The sequence below is a fragment of the Nycticebus coucang genome, chromosome 10 (assembly GCF_027406575.1).
Source record: "Nycticebus coucang isolate mNycCou1 chromosome 10, mNycCou1.pri, whole genome shotgun sequence".
Taxonomy (NCBI): domain Eukaryota; kingdom Metazoa; phylum Chordata; class Mammalia; order Primates; family Lorisidae; genus Nycticebus; species Nycticebus coucang.
The window spans coordinates 12,935,426-12,955,271 of NC_069789.1; the positions used below are offsets into that span (position 1 = coordinate 12,935,426).

General features: G+C 37.4%; 1 protein-coding gene across 1 annotated transcript in view; it reads right to left on the reverse strand.

The window, feature by feature from the left end:
- The window catches only part of WDR64 (WD repeat domain 64), a 140,024-nt gene that overhangs the window by 15,998 nt on the left and 104,180 nt on the right, over nt 1–19,846 (reverse strand). Inside the window, exons 18-26 of the mRNA XM_053606402.1 lie at nt 17,898–17,999; nt 16,438–16,507; nt 15,261–15,297; nt 14,559–14,698; nt 12,778–12,883; nt 7,613–7,671; nt 5,514–5,623; nt 1,934–2,122; nt 127–232 (exon numbers count right to left, since the gene is read on the reverse strand). Of these exons, the coding sequence (XP_053462377.1) occupies nt 127–232; nt 1,934–2,122; nt 5,514–5,623; nt 7,613–7,671; nt 12,778–12,883; nt 14,559–14,698; nt 15,261–15,297; nt 16,438–16,507; nt 17,898–17,999 (919 nt within the window). The remainder of the gene's footprint in view (nt 1–126; nt 233–1,933; nt 2,123–5,513; nt 5,624–7,612; nt 7,672–12,777; nt 12,884–14,558; nt 14,699–15,260; nt 15,298–16,437; nt 16,508–17,897; nt 18,000–19,846) is intronic.

Consider the following 19,846-nt stretch of genomic DNA (forward strand, 5'->3'; position numbering starts at 1 on the left):
TGTATTGTTTAAGCCACCATGTTTGTGATAATTCGTAAGAGCAATAATAGAAAACAGATATATTATATAACCATACATATTTGAATTCATGAAAACAAAAACCAAGTTGATTTTTTTTCAAGCTACCTTGGGAGAAGAAAGAGACTTGAAAAACTTGAAATCATGTTCTACTTGAAAGGCCTTTGGAGGTGTACGTTTAAAAAGTAAAGACATTGAGCTCATGTTTTTCCATCTGCACACAAAGATACAAGAAAACATGTTAATACATGTCTACACTTTTTATTCTCTGCCTATTAAACAATGTCCATTATGTCCTTTTTATTGGGAGCCCAGATTTCCAGGATCCCATGGCATTAGTCCCAGTGACATTACCTCTAAACCTAACTTGTTCAACTTGGCTTTCTAGGTGTCCCTCTATGAAAACCATTGCGATTTCTACTAAGCTAGGATATTCCATGAATTTAAACTCATTAATAACCATTGGGGGAGGGAACTGTATAGTTGGGATGGCGAAACCTCTTCTACAAAACTTGACTTATATGTGACTCAGGGAAACTTAGTCAAAACTTAGAAATATTATCTATTTAGAAAGTCATACCTAAACATTATAAACATTTTCAAAAGACAACAAATATGCCTTGAGACGAAGTCATTCTACAGAAGACAGCCTATTTTGCTACAGATAAAATCATAGTTCTTTGGTAATAACTATGTGAGCATCTATCCTGTATTTAAACTAGCCCACATTTAGCGTATCCTTTCATACTTCTTTATCTACCATTTACAGCTGTTCCCACTGCTTGTAATATTCTCAATTAGTCATTATTTCTACAAATAATGGGGAATCTTTTGAGTGTCTACCGGGTGCAAGGCACTGAGCTTAGAACTAGGGATACAAAGATAAATAAAACAGAGTCTCAGTCCTCAAAGAACCCACACTATAGTAAAGAAGACACACATTAACAAATTAGAATCCATTGTCTGAAGTACTAAGACATAAGGATGTTCGAGGCAAAGCAATTATACAATAGGTAGGTCCGATGGCTTCACGTGGTGGGTTTTCCCAGCTCTCGATGAGGCTGGTCTCTGCCACATCATCTCTTGTATTTTGGTCCGGCCTCTTCTCCTGTGCTCATTACTGGCCTCCCAAGGCAAGCCGTGAAACCCTGATGGGGTTTTGGCAGTCACCTGGAACTCTTCTCAATTGCTCTTGTTAATCCTATTTTGATCCAAATTCTGTGTGGTCTCTGTTTCTTAGCTTTAATTCCTACTTATAGCCCTTCTGCCATTCTTTGCATTGGATAATAACACTATGTCTCCTTAGCCTTGTCTCTCTCAGGACTTCCCCAAAGGACTTTATCTTTGACAGCTCCCTTTTATTCTTCCCATGTGGACTCATCCTTGTCAGCTCCCTCAGCTCTGATGTCCCCTGATCTGCTGGATGTCACCAGTCTAGGGGCATCAGGTCCCTAGGGCTAGACACTTAGAAATTCACCCTGTAGAGTTCATCTTTGCTGCTGATGAAAATGAATAGCCCATCTCTTCCTTGAAGACAAAGGCCCAACCCTAGTCAAAACCAGGCCTGAAATTTGCAAAAACACAAAATAGCCTCTCACTAATATTTTATTCTCTATCCTCCCTCCTCTAAGCTTTTAAGTACACTCAGCTCCATCCTACCCCTCCCCACCCCCCAGTAAGCAATTGCTTCTTTGGTCTTCTTTGGTTAAATCCTGTTTACATTTCACTTTAAGAATTAGATATTCACTGAAGTACTACTAGACTGCTTTTTGCTTGCACATTTTCTCCTTCCACTGGATTGCACAATCATTGGCAAATTCTGTGTCTTTCACCTTTCAGCTCTCCTTGTCCAGTATCATAGTACCACAACGGTTAACTCTGAAATCCTCAACTAAAGAAAAGCCAATGGTCTTACCTTTCCCGGTCAAATACCAGAGGATATTCATATTTTTGTTGCTTCTCTGTGAACTTGCTTTCTTCTTTTATTTCAATGGGACATTCACTAACATCACAAGGCAGAATGAAATCGCCTGTCTGTGCTAACTCAAAGAACCTTCGCTGCCCCAAATAGCCACAATAATGACCATTGAGGGCATGCCAGAGCCTAAAGGAAAAAGGGAAGGGAGGAAAAGGTAATTGGAAAATTCAGTGGAAGTTATTTTGTTTATTAGATCATATGTACAGATTTGTGCTGGCCCATTAAGGATTTTAAAGTTGAATCCAAGATTCTTCTTTATTAAATACTGTGGAGCTAATCATAATATAAACATTTTTATCAGTTAGACTCTAATCCACAACCTTTGGGGGAAGTATTAATTTGAATATGTACTTATGGTACCTGTTTATTAAAGCCAAAAAATAAGAAACTGATTTTTCCTGAACTAACACAACCCACTGAAGCTAATCAGAACCCACGCTAAGTCTATTAGTTAAACTAGACTGAAGAATGGGTTACATCCTAGATGCCTACTTTTGAAATCAGCATCAACAGAACTTATAGGAATAGAGACCTAGTGATGCCTTGACTATTATCAAATTCTTCTTACGCTACATCCACTATTGCTACTCTTGTGGAAATATCGATAATTGTAATTTTCACAACTGATTTCTGAACTAGGATGGCAAAAGAAGTGGTACATTATCCAAATGCACTAGTTCACCTCTTGGAGGCTATTTACTCCAAGAGGTGCCTGTAAATAGCCACATGGTTCAAAGCAATACAGAATATCATCACCAGGAGTGTGTGCCCTGTGTCATATGGAAAGATAAAATAGTGTTTAGAAGATCCTCCTTTTACTTCTTGATTTCACCTGCAGATAGCAGATGATGGAAGCCATAATCATGTGTGTCCTGTGGCAGTGACCCCAAAGGGGGGGAGGGGACAGGCTAAAGTAACTAAGAGTGGGTTCCACAAAGTCCTGGGCATGTCGCACCTCAGAGAGACAGCCCCTGAGAGGAGGCAGGAACCGAGGTACCCAGGTGAGACCCCTCACGCTGGACAGTGTCCTGGGGACTTCATATGAGCATCTTACCGCCCTGATATGTACTAATTCTCCAGCACTACAGAAATGCCGTGGTCTTGCAGGTGCCTTGATCAAAGGAAAGAGACCCCCTTTTAAATGCAAATCCAGAACAGTGAGGGACTAACTTCGGAAGAACTCTAAATGTATTCTGCATTAGTCCAGGACTGAAGCGATTTTTAGTCTCCTTGTTTCAAGGTATTGCTTGCTACACGTGGAACTCTCTCACGTAACTGATCCTGCCTCCTTCATTTCTTGGGCCTCAGAAATGGATCCTTACCTACCCTGAGCCTTGTTTGGCCTCTCTGAACTTTTGTCTTCAGACTGACTGCCTGTACTGTGCACCAGAGTTAAGCCTCAGTTATTTTTGTTTTCTGTTAAAAATCATAATCTTTTTGACAAACAAGATTTAGAATGTTAAAATTGCCTGTCTTTTTAGAAAGTGGCAGCTAGTGTTTGCGAAAGGACATGGCTTAGTTATGAAAAGAACCGAACTCCGGAGAAAGCTATTAATAGACCCAGGCTCTTTGAACTGAGTATCTGGGGAGATTTTCACCTGAAAGAACCAGAAAAGTGCCCATGAGGGCACTTCCCTCATGCATGGAACTTGTGCCTTAAAAAAAAAAGCCCAAGGGAAGTGGTTGGCCTCTTCCATCATGCAAAGATGCAGCTAGAGGCATCATTTATGAAGCAGAGAGCAAGCTCTAACCTTGACCTTGGACATCTCGGTCCTCAGAACTGTAAGCAGTAGATACCTGTTAATTATAAATAAATTATGCAATCTAAGGTATTTTGTTACAGCAGCCCAAACAGACTAAGATAAGCGGGGAAGACTTACAATAACAGAAGCATGTGCAGGTGGGGTTGGGCTGTGTTTGTGTGTATGTTACAATCTCCACTTAACACTTCTGAAAAGAAACTAGAGCAGAGACCAAGAAACTGGGTTGTTAAAAACATCTCTAATAATGAAATGACATGTTCTAAATCTTTCCTACAGATAAAACAGCAGACGTCCTTTCAGATGGAGGCAGTAGCACTAACCATTTGCCTCCAAATAGGACCTTAACCCCACAGATTCATCTCCTATTCTACATTTCTACAGGTCTTCCTTCATCCTTCCAACATTGTAAATGTTTTCTTTTTTTAGTGCCTCCTATCTGATGGCTGACACTAACATTCACCACGCTGTACATTCCAGGGTCCTACTTGACATTTATCACTTCCAGCTAAAGGTCATGTCTTCTTGGTGTTACTTCCCAGATAGTTCTCAAATCTAAACCACTGTTGCCACTCCCCTAATTCTAGCCACTGCTTGGTCTCCGTGCTCCCACTTTTGCTCCCCTCCAATCCATTCCTCACACATCATCTTTTAAACTCTTTCATTGGTTATTTCTTTCAGGGGAAATATCCAAATTCTTATCAATGCTTACTACACCCTGCAAGCCTGGTCCCTACCTAATTCTGTAGCCTGAAGCCCACGTGTTTACTGAATTTCAGTCTAGGGACTTTCATATAACATACAAATTCCTTCCTTTCTGTTTTTATTATGTTTAAACTCTTTAATAGACTTTAAAGTCTCTCTTCCTCTCTTAATCTTACTTAATTTCTTCTAAGAGGGTAATTCATTACCATTACTTTGAGACCTTTCAATACACAGCAATTTTTTTCAGAAATACCACCATGTTTCTTTTCTTTTTCTTTATATATGTGTGTGTTTTTAGCATTTTATATATAGGTGCTCAGCATTGCCCAGATAGTTAAAGACAACTAAGCTTTGGCGGTGGTGACTCACACCTATAATCCCAGCACTCTGGGAGGCCAAGTGGGTGGATCCCTTGAGCTCAGAAGTTTGAAACCAGCCTGACCAAGAATGAGACCCTGTCTTTACCAAAAATAGAAAAACTAGGTAGGAGTTGTGGCAGGTACCTGTAGTCCCAGCTACCCAGGAGGCTGAGGCAAGAGGATCACTCAAACCCAGGAGTTTGATGTTACTGTGAGCTATAATGCCAGAGCACTCTACCCAGGACCACAAAGTGAGACTCTGTCTCAAAAACCAAGCTTTGCAAAATCAATCAAAATGTCAATGAAGGTATTAGCTCCCTCCCTTTCCTCAGCATTAGTTGCTCTTTTCTATTACTTTTCTTCTGTTCCTGAGCCTCCTTCTGTAATTTTCTCTGGGCTTGTGTCACTCTGGCTCTCTGATCTTGCTGGATTCTTTGAAATAATTCTACAAAAAAACCCTTTTATCGAAAAGCATTTAGTATACTTCTTAACACAGATAAAGTATGGTATCTCAATTCTTTGGACAGGGAAGAGAATTCCAAATAAGTTGCCTACCTTCTTAAAGCCCTTTTGTGCTACGTTCAAATTTATCTATTTATTTATTATAATCAGTTTAGCAAGATTGCATTTGAGTCATATACTTCAACTTTATCTTAAAACCCTTAGTTTATAGTGTGAGGCCAATTGGCTTACCTTACTGAGCCGTCAATGGAGGCAGTAAGTACCACTTGTTTTTCTTCTACATAGATCACTTGAATAATTTCCAAAGAATGAGCACGCCAGGAAAGCAGCTGCTTAAATTTCTAGATAATAACAATAAGGCATATCCCTTGGAATAAGTGTATGCTGGTTGAAATACATGTATAATCTTGAACAAAATCATTTTCTTATTGAGCTAAATTTATGAGTGAATGGTGTCGACATCTCTGCTAAAAGGTGAAGTCTCTACTCCCAATTAGCTGTACTCTTGCTTGTTGGGGTACACAAAGTCCCATTTTTAGAAATGTATTAATCTGCACAGATCCCTGAGAGAGGAAGTACATAGTATTTTATGTCTTTAGCAATTTATCATGCAATTGAGAATTAAAAATTCATTTAGTTGGTGATTATTAGATGATTAGGTGAAAGAAATGCCTTCGGAGAGAGTTGCAAGGGAACTAAGTGAATATGATCAAGAATAGAAGGAAACATGGTTGGAAGGTGAAAGCCAATGGTGTGATTGGCAAAAAGACATTTCCTCTTTTTCAACTCATCTAGAGGTAGCACTGGGTATTTTGTTCTTTAGAGGTGGGAGGTATATACCATAAGGAATAAGAAAGAGGATCATCCTAGCTCATTCTCTTTCAAAAACATAACATGATCTGAGTGGTCCTGTTTCTTTAGGATGTGGTTTAGCCTCAAGTTTAGAGGCCCTAATGGGCCTCAGAAGACATTCTTACTTACAAAAGTCTTACTTTTGCTCAAGCTGGTCTTGAACTTGAGAGCTCAAGAAATCCACCTGCCTTGACCTCTCAAAGTGCTAGGATTATAGGCATGAGCCACCATGCCCAGCCTGAATTTTGAAATGTTTTGACTGTTTACAAAAATTCTATCTGCAACATTGTAGGTTTTGAATTATATTTTCATCTGTTAAAATTAACAATACATTAATTTTAATAATGATTATTAATAATCATTTATAGTAGAGGAAAATATTTAGGTAACCTTTCACCTATATATGATTCAAACATATGATTTGTTTTAGTTCAACTTACAGCATTCTTGATGATAAGCAATAATAGTGATTGGTAAATTTAGTGTTTCACAAGTTGTTTAAACCTTATTATTTTCCATTTGAGAGTATAAATCTTATATATAGAAAAAGCATTGGATTAGAAAACAAGAACCCTGGTTCTGGCCCTGAAACTACCTATGTGCTCCTAGGTGGAGATCGTCACACTAAAGTTGAATATATAAACTGTATAAAAGCTAGAATGGATTCTTTGAAAGAAAAAGAAAACTCCACTGATTAAAGGAAATGTTTAAAATATTTATAAACTATTATAAGACACCCTGCAAGGAATCAAACCTTAATCAATGTATCCACATGTGAATACTTGTGCTCCAAAAATAAAACATGAGTATTTAAGCTAATACTACATATTTGGCTTTTGGATTTAAAGTATTAACTTAAAGGAAAATAAGAGTATGCTAAAATAGTCTTTCCTTGGTGCCATCTTTAATTAATGTTGGGTCTTTTTCTATAATTTATGTAGATATATTTGTGTACTCACATACACACAAGAAATTAATATTTAAATGTTTATAAAATAAGTATAGTGACCCTTACATAATATTAACTCTAAAAGTAGAGTAAAACGTGCCTGAATTATAGGGAGCATTTAGACTAGAGCTGAGAAAGAGTTTCTTGAATGGTTCCACATAATGTTTGCAAGGAAGGTTATGGAATGCCTTATGGAGAGGCACTGACTGTGGAGCTCTAGATGACCTATGAACTCCGTGACCTCTGGAATGCCATACACATTTTCACAGATAAGTCAAAACATGAAGAAGATGCAAAGTGACCAGTGGTCTGGCTTCCGCATTCACTTTCTCTGCCCCTCACTCACTTATTCAACTCCTATTTTCACAAGCAGACCATTGTTATTTGTCATGAGCTTAAATTTCAATAATATATGTGCATTAAAAGTAGGGAGTCTTATATTTCTATCTTTCGTGGTATAGATACACAAGGAAGTGCTTGATAAATATATGATCATTCATTGATTAAAGTGGAAAGCTACAGTTCTTACCTTCTCATCATGTGGTGGATCCAGGAAAGAACCTATACTGCAAAGGATAACATGTCCTTCTGTATAAAATATGAACATTGGAATCTTTAGTTAGCTATCATGTTGTCTAAATATATATTACCCACACTTCCAAGTTATTTTGATTTAGGCATTTATAATGGGAAAAAAAAAGAATTTGAAAGGCTAGAAATAAAAGCAGAAATTTCACATAAATTTTCACATATAGCAATTATCTTGCTTCAGGCTTAATAAATCATTATGAGTTTGCTTTATCCATCCAGAGTCAAAGTTCTTCTAGAGATCAGGGTGAATGACAATAGAAATGAACATGTCACTACCAAACAGAGTCTAAACCATTACAGAGATACTCATCCTATAATCCAAATGCTAGTTACAAAGACTAGATATTGAAAAGCAATGACTAGCCTAGACATATGGTACTTAGATTGTATGAAAACAAAGGTAAAGGGAAAAATTTTGAAATAAGACAGGTGGAAACACACACACACACACACACAAGAATTACATCAAACTTCTTATCAGAAACGATGAAAGCAAGAAAAGAGTAGTGTGAAATATTTAAAGTGTTAAAAGAAAAAATATCCACCAACCTAGCATGATGTACTCTGCAAAATTATCCTCCAAAAGTAAAGGAGAGGCAGCGCCTGTAGCTCAGTGGGTAGGGCACCAGGCCCATATACCGAGGGTGGCAGGTTTGAACCCAGCCCCGGCCAAACTGCAACAAAAATAAATAGCCGAGCATTGTGGTGGGCGCCTGTAGTCCCAGCTACTCGGGAGGCTGAGGCAGGAGAATCACCTACGCCCAGGGGTTGGAGGTTGCTGTGAGCTGTGACACCACGGCACTCTACCGAGGCCAACAAAATGAAACTCTGTCTCAAAAAAGAAAAAAAGAAGTAAAGGCGAAATAAAGATTTTCTCAGACAAACAAAAATTGAGGGAATTTGTCACTAGTAGACTAGGATTGCGAGAAATGTTGAAAGAAGTTCTTCAGAGAGAAGAAAAATAATTATCAGAAACTCAGATCTACTTAAAGAAAATAAGAACACTAGACAAGGAATAAGTGAAAATAAAATAAAAAATTTTATGTTTCTTATTTTTAATTGATCTAACAGATCCAAGTTTGTATAGCATAGTGATATCAATAATGTAGTTGATGTTATCACTTATGAATACTTGAAATAAATGGCAGTCATACATAAAGGGTGCGGTAAGTTAGGAATACTTTGATATCATAAGACGCTTGCACAACTCATGAAGTTACATAGTTTCAAATAGTGTTATTTGAAAATGGACATGAGCTAATTGCAAACATACATTATGAATTTTAGAGCAACTGCCAGAAAAAATTTAAAATAAGTATAATTGGTATGTTAAGAAAAGATAGAGAACAGAAACATACAAGATGCTTAATCAAAAACCAAAAGGCAGAAAAGGTGGAAGACAAAAACAGGTACAAAGAACAAGGGAAAAAATTAAAAACAGTAATAAATGTGATAAATATTAATATAACCAGGTCAATAATCATGGGTCTAAATGCACCAATTAAAATAAAGAAATTGTCAAAGTGGACTAAGAAAACATGACCCAACTATATGTTGTCCACAAGAAACTTACTGTGTGTGTTTCTTTGCAGAGGGGGCCAGCAAAAATTTTAAGAAAGGAAAAAACTGTATTAAAATTGTAATATTAAATATATACTGATAACCAAAAATGAATACTAGTCACATTGAGCACTTCGTGTAATTGCAGAAGTCAAACTTGACTTGAGTATTACAAATTTAATACCGTTTTCTTCCTTTTAAAAATGTGTACATGTTTTTTGCACCCTCTGTATAAATATATATATATATATACATACAGGTATATATACATATTAAAGTAAAGGAACAGAAGAAGATATACTATGCTAACACTAATTAGAAGAAAGCAGGAGTAGCTACATTAATTTCAGATAGAGCAGACTTCAGAGCAAGATAAATTTTTAGGGGTAAAGAGAAACATTATCTAATGATAAAAGGGTCAATTTTCCAAGAAGATGTAACAATCCTTAATGTGTATGTTCCTAACAACAGAGTATCAAAATACATGAAACAAAGACTGATGGGACTTCAAGCAGAAATAGATTAATCCATTATTATAGTTTGATACTTTAACATTTGATACTTTAATACCCCTCTATCAGAAGTGGGCAGGCCAAGTGGGCAGAAAATCAGTAAGGACGCAGTTGAACTCAACAGCACCATCATTCAACTGGATATCGTTGACATTTATACACTATGTCAGTCAACGCCAGCAAGACACACATTCTTCCTAAGGTTACATGAAACATTCCCCAGAATAGACCATATTCTGGGCTGTAGAACACACTCTAACAAGTTGAAAAGAATAAATATTATTTATGTTCAACACACACTCCCCAAACAGAGTGGGATTAAAGTAGAAATCAGTAGCAGAAAGATAACTGGAAAAGCCAAAAGCACTTAAAGATTAGACAACATACCTCTACATAATAGGTCAAAGAATAAATCTCAAGAGAAATTTAAATGTATTTTTAATGAAATAATGAGTTGCAATTTATCAAAATTTGGGGGATGCAGAGAGACCAGTGCTCACATGGAAATTTACGGCATTGAATGTGTTTATTAGGAAGGAAAGAAAATATAAAATCAACAATATAAGCTCGCCCTTAGGGAAATAGAAAAAAAGAGTTAATTAAATCCAAAGTAAGCAGAAACAGAGAAGTAATAATAATATTCATGAAATTGGAAAAGAACTAAAGAGAAAAATCAATAAAACCAAAAGTTGGTTCTTTGAAAAGATTGATAAAATTTATAAGCTTCTAGCCAGGGTACCTGAGCAATAAAGAGATAAGGCACAAATCCTATTATTATAAACAAAAGAGGAGATATTATTATAGGTCTCATGAACATTAAAAGGATTATAAGGAATGCTATGAACTCTAACCCCACCATTTTGATGAAATGAACTAAATCCTGAAAGATGCAATCTGCCAAAAATCACACAAGAAAAAACAATCTGAAAAGGTCTATGTCTGTTAGAGTAACCAAATCAATAATTAATGACTTTCCAAAACAGAAAGCACAAGGCCCACATGGGTTCTACCAAATTTTAAAGAAAGAAATGTTGCTAATTCTGTACAATATTCTTTAGAACATAACATCAGAGTAAATGCTCCCTAACTTATCCTAAGAGGCCAGCATTATCCTAATGAAGAAAACTAAAGAAACACATTACATGGTAAAAACAACAACAATAACAACAAAAACCACACATTACAAAAAAAGAAAACTACAGACCAATATGTCTCATGAATGTAGATGTAAAAATCCTCAACAAAATAGCAAATTAAACCCAAGATATTAGAATTGTACAGCATAATTAAGTGGGATTTATCCCAAAAATGCATTTGAAAATCAGTTGATGAAATCTACCACATCAATAGGCTAAAGAAAAATTACATGATCATGTCAGTAAGTGCAGGAAAAAACACTTGACAAAATCTCATACTCTCTCATAAAAAAACTCTCAACCTAAACACAGACTTTATACCCTTTACGAAAAATAACTGGAATCATATGCATAAATATAAAATGCAAGACTACAAACTAGAAAAACTAGAAGATCACAGAGGAGAAGCTCTGGGTTACCTTGGGTTTAGTTGTACAACACCAAAAGTATGATCCATGAAAGAAATAATAGATAAATTGGGTTTCATTAAAATAAAAAACTTCTGCTGAGGGAAAGATACTGTTAGAAGAACAAAAAGACAAGCCATAGATCAGGAGAAAATATTTGTAAAAGATATACCAAATAAAGAACTTTTATCCAAAATCTACAAACATCCCTTAAAATTCAGCCAAAAAAAGAACAGAATAATTAAAAAATAAGCAAAAAACTTGAACAGATACCTTACCAGAGAAGGTATACGGATGACAAGTAAGGATATGAAAAGATGTTCCACATCATTCGGGAAATGCAAAATAAAATGAGATACTATTTTAGAATACCTATTAGAACAGCCAAAATCTAGAAAACTAAAAACATCAAATGCTGATGGGGGTGTGGAGCAACAGGAATTGTCATTCACTGCTGGTGGAAATGCAAAATAGTACCACTTTAAAAAAAGTTTTTGGGTTAATATGAGAGTATGTACAATTAGGATACATTATTTGGGTTTATAAGGTAAAGTCCAAAGTCTGAGTTGTAGTTGAGTCTTTCACCCTGGAAGTGTGCCATAAAGCCCTACACTGTACTTGATAGATGGGAACTTACTGAGCCCCTCCCTCCACTTCTTAAATTTATTTGTGTTTTTCTTTCATGTGGGCTTATAGTTAGTTGTTGATCTACTATTGTCAGATTAGTATTGGGTACATGGGATGCTTGCTTTTCCATTCTTGAGATACTTTACTTAGGACAGTGGTTCTCAATCTTCCTAATGCTGCAGCCCTTTAATACAGTTCCTGTGGGTCGCAATCCACAGGTTGAGAACTGCTGACTTAGGAGAATGTCCTCCAAATACATACAGGTGAATACAAAAAAGATGGAGAGTCTCCATCTTTCTTTACAGTTGAATAATATTCCATGGTATCATATACCACAGTTTTTTAACCCATTCACAGTTTGGTGGGTATTTGAGTTGTTTCCATATCTTTGTGATTGTGAAATGAGCTGCTCTAAACATTCAAGTGCAAGTCTCCTTATGAATTAAGATCAACTGCGTTAATTATAACAAATACAATATAAAGTCCCCTACTCAGAACAAATAATCCATTTATGGATTTAGATTACTACTCCCTTTAACAATGATGATTGATGAAGATTAAAAATTAAAACTTGTATATTCTTCCCCCCAATTAAAATACAGGATGTGTAGACATACACCCTTTCTTTTCTTTTTTGTTTTTTAAGCCAAGAGATAAAAAACAAAAGACATATACCCATTTTAAAGATGGAAGAAATAGAATGCCTCGCTTGAAGTCAAGAGCGAGGAATGAAGTAGGATCTCCTGACATTCATTTGTTCCGCAGGCTGTTCCTAACACTCTCTCATGCTTGAGCATGACATTTTCCTGTAGCCATCTGTATTTCGTGCAGGTTGGTAAAAGCATGGAGCTGATTACTTACCTACATTTCCAGCCAGTAGTAGTCTGGTACATGAATCAGTGTACAGCGAGGTCAGAGAAATGGCAGCGTGTTTTGTGAAAGGTAGCATGTCTTTCAAAAGTTTTCCCTAAGTAAAGTATAATGCAAATCAGGCTTTTTGTATGATAATTCTCTAACATTTTAATGTTGAAATTGATTTTCTCTATAAATACCATATCTCAAAATTTATCTCTATTACCAAAACATGATTCTCTTCTTTGTAATAAAAAATAATAGGAAGCTCTACAAGGGGACTTATTTCCTTGAAATTAAATATTCTAAAGATATAGACAGCTGTGAATTGTAAGCATTTAGACTCAGTAAGACAGATTGTCTTTATACTTAGGGTTGTTCTTGCACATCCCATGATCCTTTTCATGAGGCTCCTCAGCCCTTCTTTCTGATTACATACTCTCTTTTTTAAAAAAACATCCTTTTCAGGTTTATGGTATCTCAATTGTTTTTTTTTTTTTTTCGTGTGACTCACTTTATTGCCATATTTGCTTTCTTTTGGTGGTCTGAAACCAAACCTACAATAACTCCAAGGTATTCCTATATTTCTTTTTTTTTTTTTTTTTTATTGTTGGGGATTCATTGAGGGTACAATAAGCCAGTTACACTGATTGCAATTGTTAGGTAAAGTCCCTCTTGCAATCATGTCTTGCCCCCATAAAATGTGACACACACTAAGGCCCCACCCTCCTCCCTCCATCCCTCTTTCTGCTTCCCCCCCCATAACCTTAATTGTCATTAATTGTCCTCATATCAAGATTGAGTACATAGGATTCATGCTTCTCCATTTTTGTGATGCTCAATTGTTTTAAACAGGAATATTTGCCTTTTCAGAAGTATTTATATTTGAATATTGCATGAGATAAGGGATTATAAAAGATTCAAGTTCTGAAGGTTTCTTTTTCACACTTGGTGTAAACCAGCATTGGGAAGGGCTCTTGCCCGTATTATCTCGCTTGGAGAATAAACATCCAAGTTTGAGAAGAGAGAGCGTCAGTCTGCTACTCATCTCCTGAGACTTGGATACAGCCTCTTGTCCCATGTTTCTCACTCTTTTATTTCTCTGTCAGAAAGAAAAAAAGTGGCATTGCTCTAACTACAAATTCATCTCAGGGAAGGTCACTGTCAGAACATTTTGCAGTTTCAAACCAGGGCTTTCCCACTAATGAGCTAAAATCTACAGATAGTCTTGGAGCTTTCTCCTGGCAGTCAGCCAAGCCATGTTATCAGCCGTACAGAAGTGTTGGTGTTTTCTGCGCTTCCCTGGAGGAAGGAGCCTTACCACCAGAGAGGTTGCCTCCCCTGCTTCTCTGTAGATGTCATTGTCATCAACCTCAGGCTACTCCAGATCTTTCTTTTCCTCATCTTCTACCCTCCTCATTCAAACCCTGTCCACTTTTAACCCTAAATCATGTATACTCAATATTTGAGAGTTCTTATATCCTTTTACTATATCATTAGTACCCTTTAATTATTTAAACATCGAATAAAATACTTCGTGGCACGTATTCACAGCTCATCTTAAACGATTTAAAATAGCTGAGTTAGAAATTTTGATGATTTGATCTGAGTTATAAAGCTAGCCTCTTTACAAGAGGGTAACGTTGGAGTAGCATTATCAGTGCACAGGTCCCCAAATAGCAATTTGGCTATAGGCTGAAAAATGATTGAAACAGAAGCTATACAGAAGAAGGCTTCACTTAAGTATCTTTTTTATCTTTCCTATTCCCAGATTTACTGGTCCTCATCACCTCCATATTCCACAAGCGGAGGTGTCCGTCCTCATGAGCAGTGACAATGATAGGTGGCTGAGCTTCTGGTAAATTGGCACCTCCTGGATGTTTTTTGTCCACTGGCTGTTGCTCTCCCATGGTGACGTCTGTATGCTCACCTGTTGGAGAAACTAATGAGCTACTGTAGAGTGTGCAATACTTGGAATTCCAAATTTTATGAAACAGAAAAGAAGGCAGGCAAGAAAACAGCAAAAATCACATATTCTTCTCCCCTGAATTGTGTTAATGCCGGAGAACATCAATCAGGGAAGAGTCCAAAAAAGCATTAAAAAGTAGAATCTGGGATCCATCCATTTTAGAAAAATCTATAAACCTTATTTTTTGCCCTATTGCAAAGGTATCCATACTGTTCACGACAGCTAAAACTACACATCTTTCCGTATAAGGCTCACATATCCAGAATGGCTTATCTATCTAGTAAAATTTTTGGAAAAATAGGCTAAAGAATAAGAAGCTTGGGAATATTTTGGCTTCTTAAAACCAAGAATTAGAACTATAAAAAGGCATCATCATAATGGAAATTCTGCTTCTTAGACTAGCGAATTGTATAGCACCTCCATGTTTGGTCACAAAAACATACATTCATTAAAAGTATTCTATTAACTCCCTGTTCCTAAGGAATTGTTTTGTTATACAGAAGAGAGGCGAGTTCATACTGACCTTTGCCTTCACTGTCATGGATGCTTTGCTTGCTTCCCTGAATTAAGAGAGAAAAAGGAAATATTTCTATGATATTAGAAGGAAATGAGAAATAGTGAATTAGTAAATTCCTAGATAGTTGAGTTTGCTTTTCTAAGCATTAATTTTAAAATTGATTTAAATGTTATCTTTTGAAAACAGTGTATTCAGAGCTTTTCATGCCCAGAAAGAAAGAAACCGTAAGTCAATATTTTTCTAGTGGCTTAGGGATAGCATAATACAGAAAGTAATTAAATGCCTAAGCGTGCTCAGTTCTTGGTGTACATTATCTGTAATTCCATCAACAACCAGACAACTTAATCTTTTTTTTTTCACACCTACAGGATTTATTAACTACATTAACCTGCTTTATTGGAAAAATAAATTGCCATACAACTTAATCTTTATTATTCCCTTTTCACTGAGGAGAAAACAGACACTCAGAGTAAGTGACATCTCTAAAGTTAATCAGATAATAAATGGAGGGCTTGGATTCAAGTGCAAGGCTGTCTTTTATGTCCCTATAAGTTTACTCTTTCCACCATGCTTGCTGGTGGTTTAAAAATAATTTTTGCAGGGAAAACTTTCCTTCAAACAAAATCCTAACCAGAAATGCAGTGTGTAAAAATACGTAAAATTGGAACTGAGAGCACAGTTTGAAAACTGTGCATTGTATTATGTGCTCTAATGTAATTAAATATATTACCTGCTGTCTCTTCCCCCTGTGAAATGTGTATAATACTTCTTGGTAAAAGAGAAAATCTGAAATTACTTTATTATTTTGCAAATGTAAAAATAGCATGCGTGGGGGCGGCGCCTGTGGCTCAAGGAGTAGGGCGCCGGTCCCATATGCTGGAGGTGGCAGGTTCAAACCTAGCCCCAGCCAAAAAACAAACAAACAAAAAAAAAAAAAATAGCATGCGTGATTTATTTTATTCGTGATCATGTATTGATTATCACAGATGTGCAAGCTGTGAAACGACAAAATCATTGAAGAGTTCAGACAGTGATTGTGGGGAGAAACAAAAAAAAAAGTTTCTATATACACACAGAATTTTTCCACGTTTACCTTATCTCAGAGGAGGGGCTCCAATGCTCAATATCACTATTTAAATCAGTGATGACCGTAACAAGAGGACAGTCTCTGTTTCTTGCTTACCTTGCTACTCTGTGGACCCTTGCTAGACTCACAATGGGATGAAGAACAGACAGATTCCTGACTTGATCTCCTACAAGGGGACGGAGGAAGCCCAAGGATGAAAAGTTAAAATATTCTATCCTACTCAAAGACTGGTCTTCTCTGCTTTAATGTCAACAGATTACTTCTTTCATCATCTGTGGATCCCGAGCCACTCACTTATGAAATAAATCACTTCTTATATTTTGTGTAACAAATGTTCCTCAGTGTGGTGTTGGCAGAGACTGTTAGGGAGCCTCAGCAAATAAGGTTTATTGCTACCTGGGTCTGGAAAATAAAAGTATGGCCGTTCCACTTCTAAGCCTAGATTTGGTTCCGGAGGCTCTTACACTGAAATGGTGGGGGGTAGTTTGGCCCTACAAGTCTGAGTGACTTCTGGTCCATAGCTCCAGGCTGGTCCTGTCTCTGCCATGCTCTGCCAAAATGGGCAGGAAAGTGGTGAGGGTGCTGATGCAGATGTATACAGAACATGCTCTCAAAATATTCTTGGAATAGTTTTCAAGCCAAAGGGTAGGAAGGATATTATGCTCTGACTCACCACTAGGTGACCCAAAACTATTTGATTTCTCTCCAAAGATGTAATTCACATTGTCTATTACCTACAAACCTGAGTTCTCAAGCAAATATAAATAGGGAAAAGTACTTTTTTTTTTTTTGAGGCAGAGTCTCACTTTGTTGCCCTCAGTAGAGGGCTCTGGCATCATAGCTCACAGCAACCTCAAACTCTTGGGCTCAAAGCCACTCTCTTGCCTCAGCCTCCTGAGTAGCTGGGACTACAAGTGGCTGCCACACACCTGGTTATTTTTTAGAGACAGGGTCTCGCTCTTGCTCAGGCTGGTCTCAAGCTCCTGAGTTCAAGCAATCCACCTGCCTCGGCCTCCTAAAGTGCTAGGATTACAGGCGTGAGCCACCACATTTAGCCTTGAAAAATACTTTTTCTTAAATACTTAAAAACAATCTCCTGCTCCAGCATAAGTGGATGGAGATTGCTCAGTTTTTTTTTTTTTTATTGTTGGGGATTCATTGAGGGTACAATAAGAGATTGCTCAGTTTTAGGGGATGGTGTATGAAACGTCTTGCCATATGACATTTTATAATAGTCCTGCAGATCCATCCTTACTTCTTCACATCACTGCTCATAGCATTAGAGTTTGGCTAAAATTGTGATCAGGTGAGCATTTTTCCATTTCTGCCACTGCTGAAAAGGGCAATGAGACTTGGCAAGGGGACCACACACCACATTATATCCTTGAGGACGACCCACCTTACAGTAACTGGGAAGAAAGTTGAACCCATGCAGTCAACCCAAATTGTGTCTTCCTTCAATTGTACCTTGCTTAACACTGGGATGAAAAGAACTCTTTTCATATCACCCATGTAAATCCCAGACATTATCCCTGGATCAGCCAGAGCTGAGTTACCTTATACATTCAGGGGTACGGAAGAGGAACAGTATGTCATTTATTCTAAAGCGCTTGGGATCCAAGTCAGAGTTCATGGTGAAGCACTCTTCAGGGCGGTACCTGGAAATAAGTGTATATTTGCATAATAAAAATTAATAAATTAGGTCACTTAACACTACTTTTCTATATCCCCTGCAGAGCTAATTAATTCCTCGAAATGTGGGTGTCATTGAACATGAAAAGAAAACCCAGGGGAGTAGAATTTGAACAAACATTTTAAAAGATTTTGTAAAACAACATAATCATTAGTGGTTTAAAAATCTCTTAATTAAATTAATTGGTCTAGTCTTCCTGCCTATAGGTCATACAGCAGGTTTATATAGTCTTATGATGCAACCTCTTGGAAGTTTCATACAGTCTAAAGGACAGAATTCTACTTTTTGAATAATTGGAGTGATGAATTTGAATTAAACGTGGTTGTTACTCTCATGGAGCTTACATTAACAATCGAGAGAAGGACAGGTCATTTAGTGATGACACTGCTCTTGCTGCTTGAGTTTCATGTTGACCCAGATTCCAAGGATTCAACCCCTTTCTAGGCAGTTTCTGAGGAAAAGAGCACTAGTCCCTCAACACCTGTACTTTGTGCTTGTCTCTTAAAGTGGTTCTTACAACAGAAAGACATTTTCTGCACTGGAAATTATTTCTAATTTGAGCTGATGAATGATGAAGGAGTATCTTGGAAAGTGAACCAAACTCAAGAGGAGCCTACGGGCTTGATGTCTTGTTGAGCTCAAATTTTTTGGCTGTTTCTGCTCTGCAGATGAGCTGAATGATGAAGTAGATTATTCATCAGCAAGGACCATATTGAATTTTGGGCTTACAGCATAATTATTTCACCTAATCAGTGAGGTGGTGTTAGTCAAAGTTTGAGATAGACGTAGAGATGGCCTCCACCATGAATATGGAAAACATTTTCAATCTCAGAACCTTTAAAGCTGGGCCAAAATTACCTTCCACAGTTTTATGCTAGATTGCATTTTTGGAAAAATACTGCAGTGATTCCAAATCCATTGTTTTTATATAATCATCTGCCTGTGGGAAAGGGGCATTAGGTATGCCTCACTATAGTTAGTTGTTTTTCTCTGAGTATTGAATTTGCATTATCCCTCAACAAAATACCTGGCTCTTCAACAAGGAGGATCTTCACTTTTGAGTTGGGATTATCCTCAGGAGAGTTGCCCCCCTGTAGCAGCCCATATAGCCTATGGCTAGGAGGAGTGAGAGTTATGAAACACCTGTAGCTTGGTAATGGAACAACTTGGTGAAAAGGGCATGAGGAGGGATTTAGCTCTCTTTGGGTGCTCAAGAGATGAGAGCATTAGTGAATTGGCAGTCTCTACACCTGTGGTGTTAAGAGTCACGAGATCAGCTCTATATTAGGCTGCAGGAGAAGGCAGTCGGGAGCGTATGTGCATTTTATCACGGACGTGTTTACTCTGACTCTTTTCCTTCTCCTGCCTGCAGAACGCCAGCATGGCATCTCTGAAAGACTACAAAAGACTGCTAAGACTTACTCTTCTAAGACTGCTTCACCCTCCAAGACTCTCTCTCCCTTCTGCTAAAGCGAGTAGCCCTTGGAAACCTAAGAGCAATTGTTTTTGAGCTAAATAGCAAGATGGTTCGCGTCCAGAACCTAGATAGGCAGGGGGCTAGAGACCAAGTTGGTCCCAGGCCACGACCGTGGCAATGAGACTCCCCTGTAAAGTCTGTAGCATCAAGACGTTGTGTTTTTAGTCTATGCTGATAGACTTTTCCCTTGTAGTAGTGAGTCATACCTAAGTGGACACTTAGAGTGTGAGAACATTAATAAGAGGGTGAGGCAGTGTGCAGTGCGTAGCGGTGTGGGTATAAAATGACAGGTGTACAGTCTGTGAGAAAAGCCGAAGGTCAAGGGCTGGAGAGGG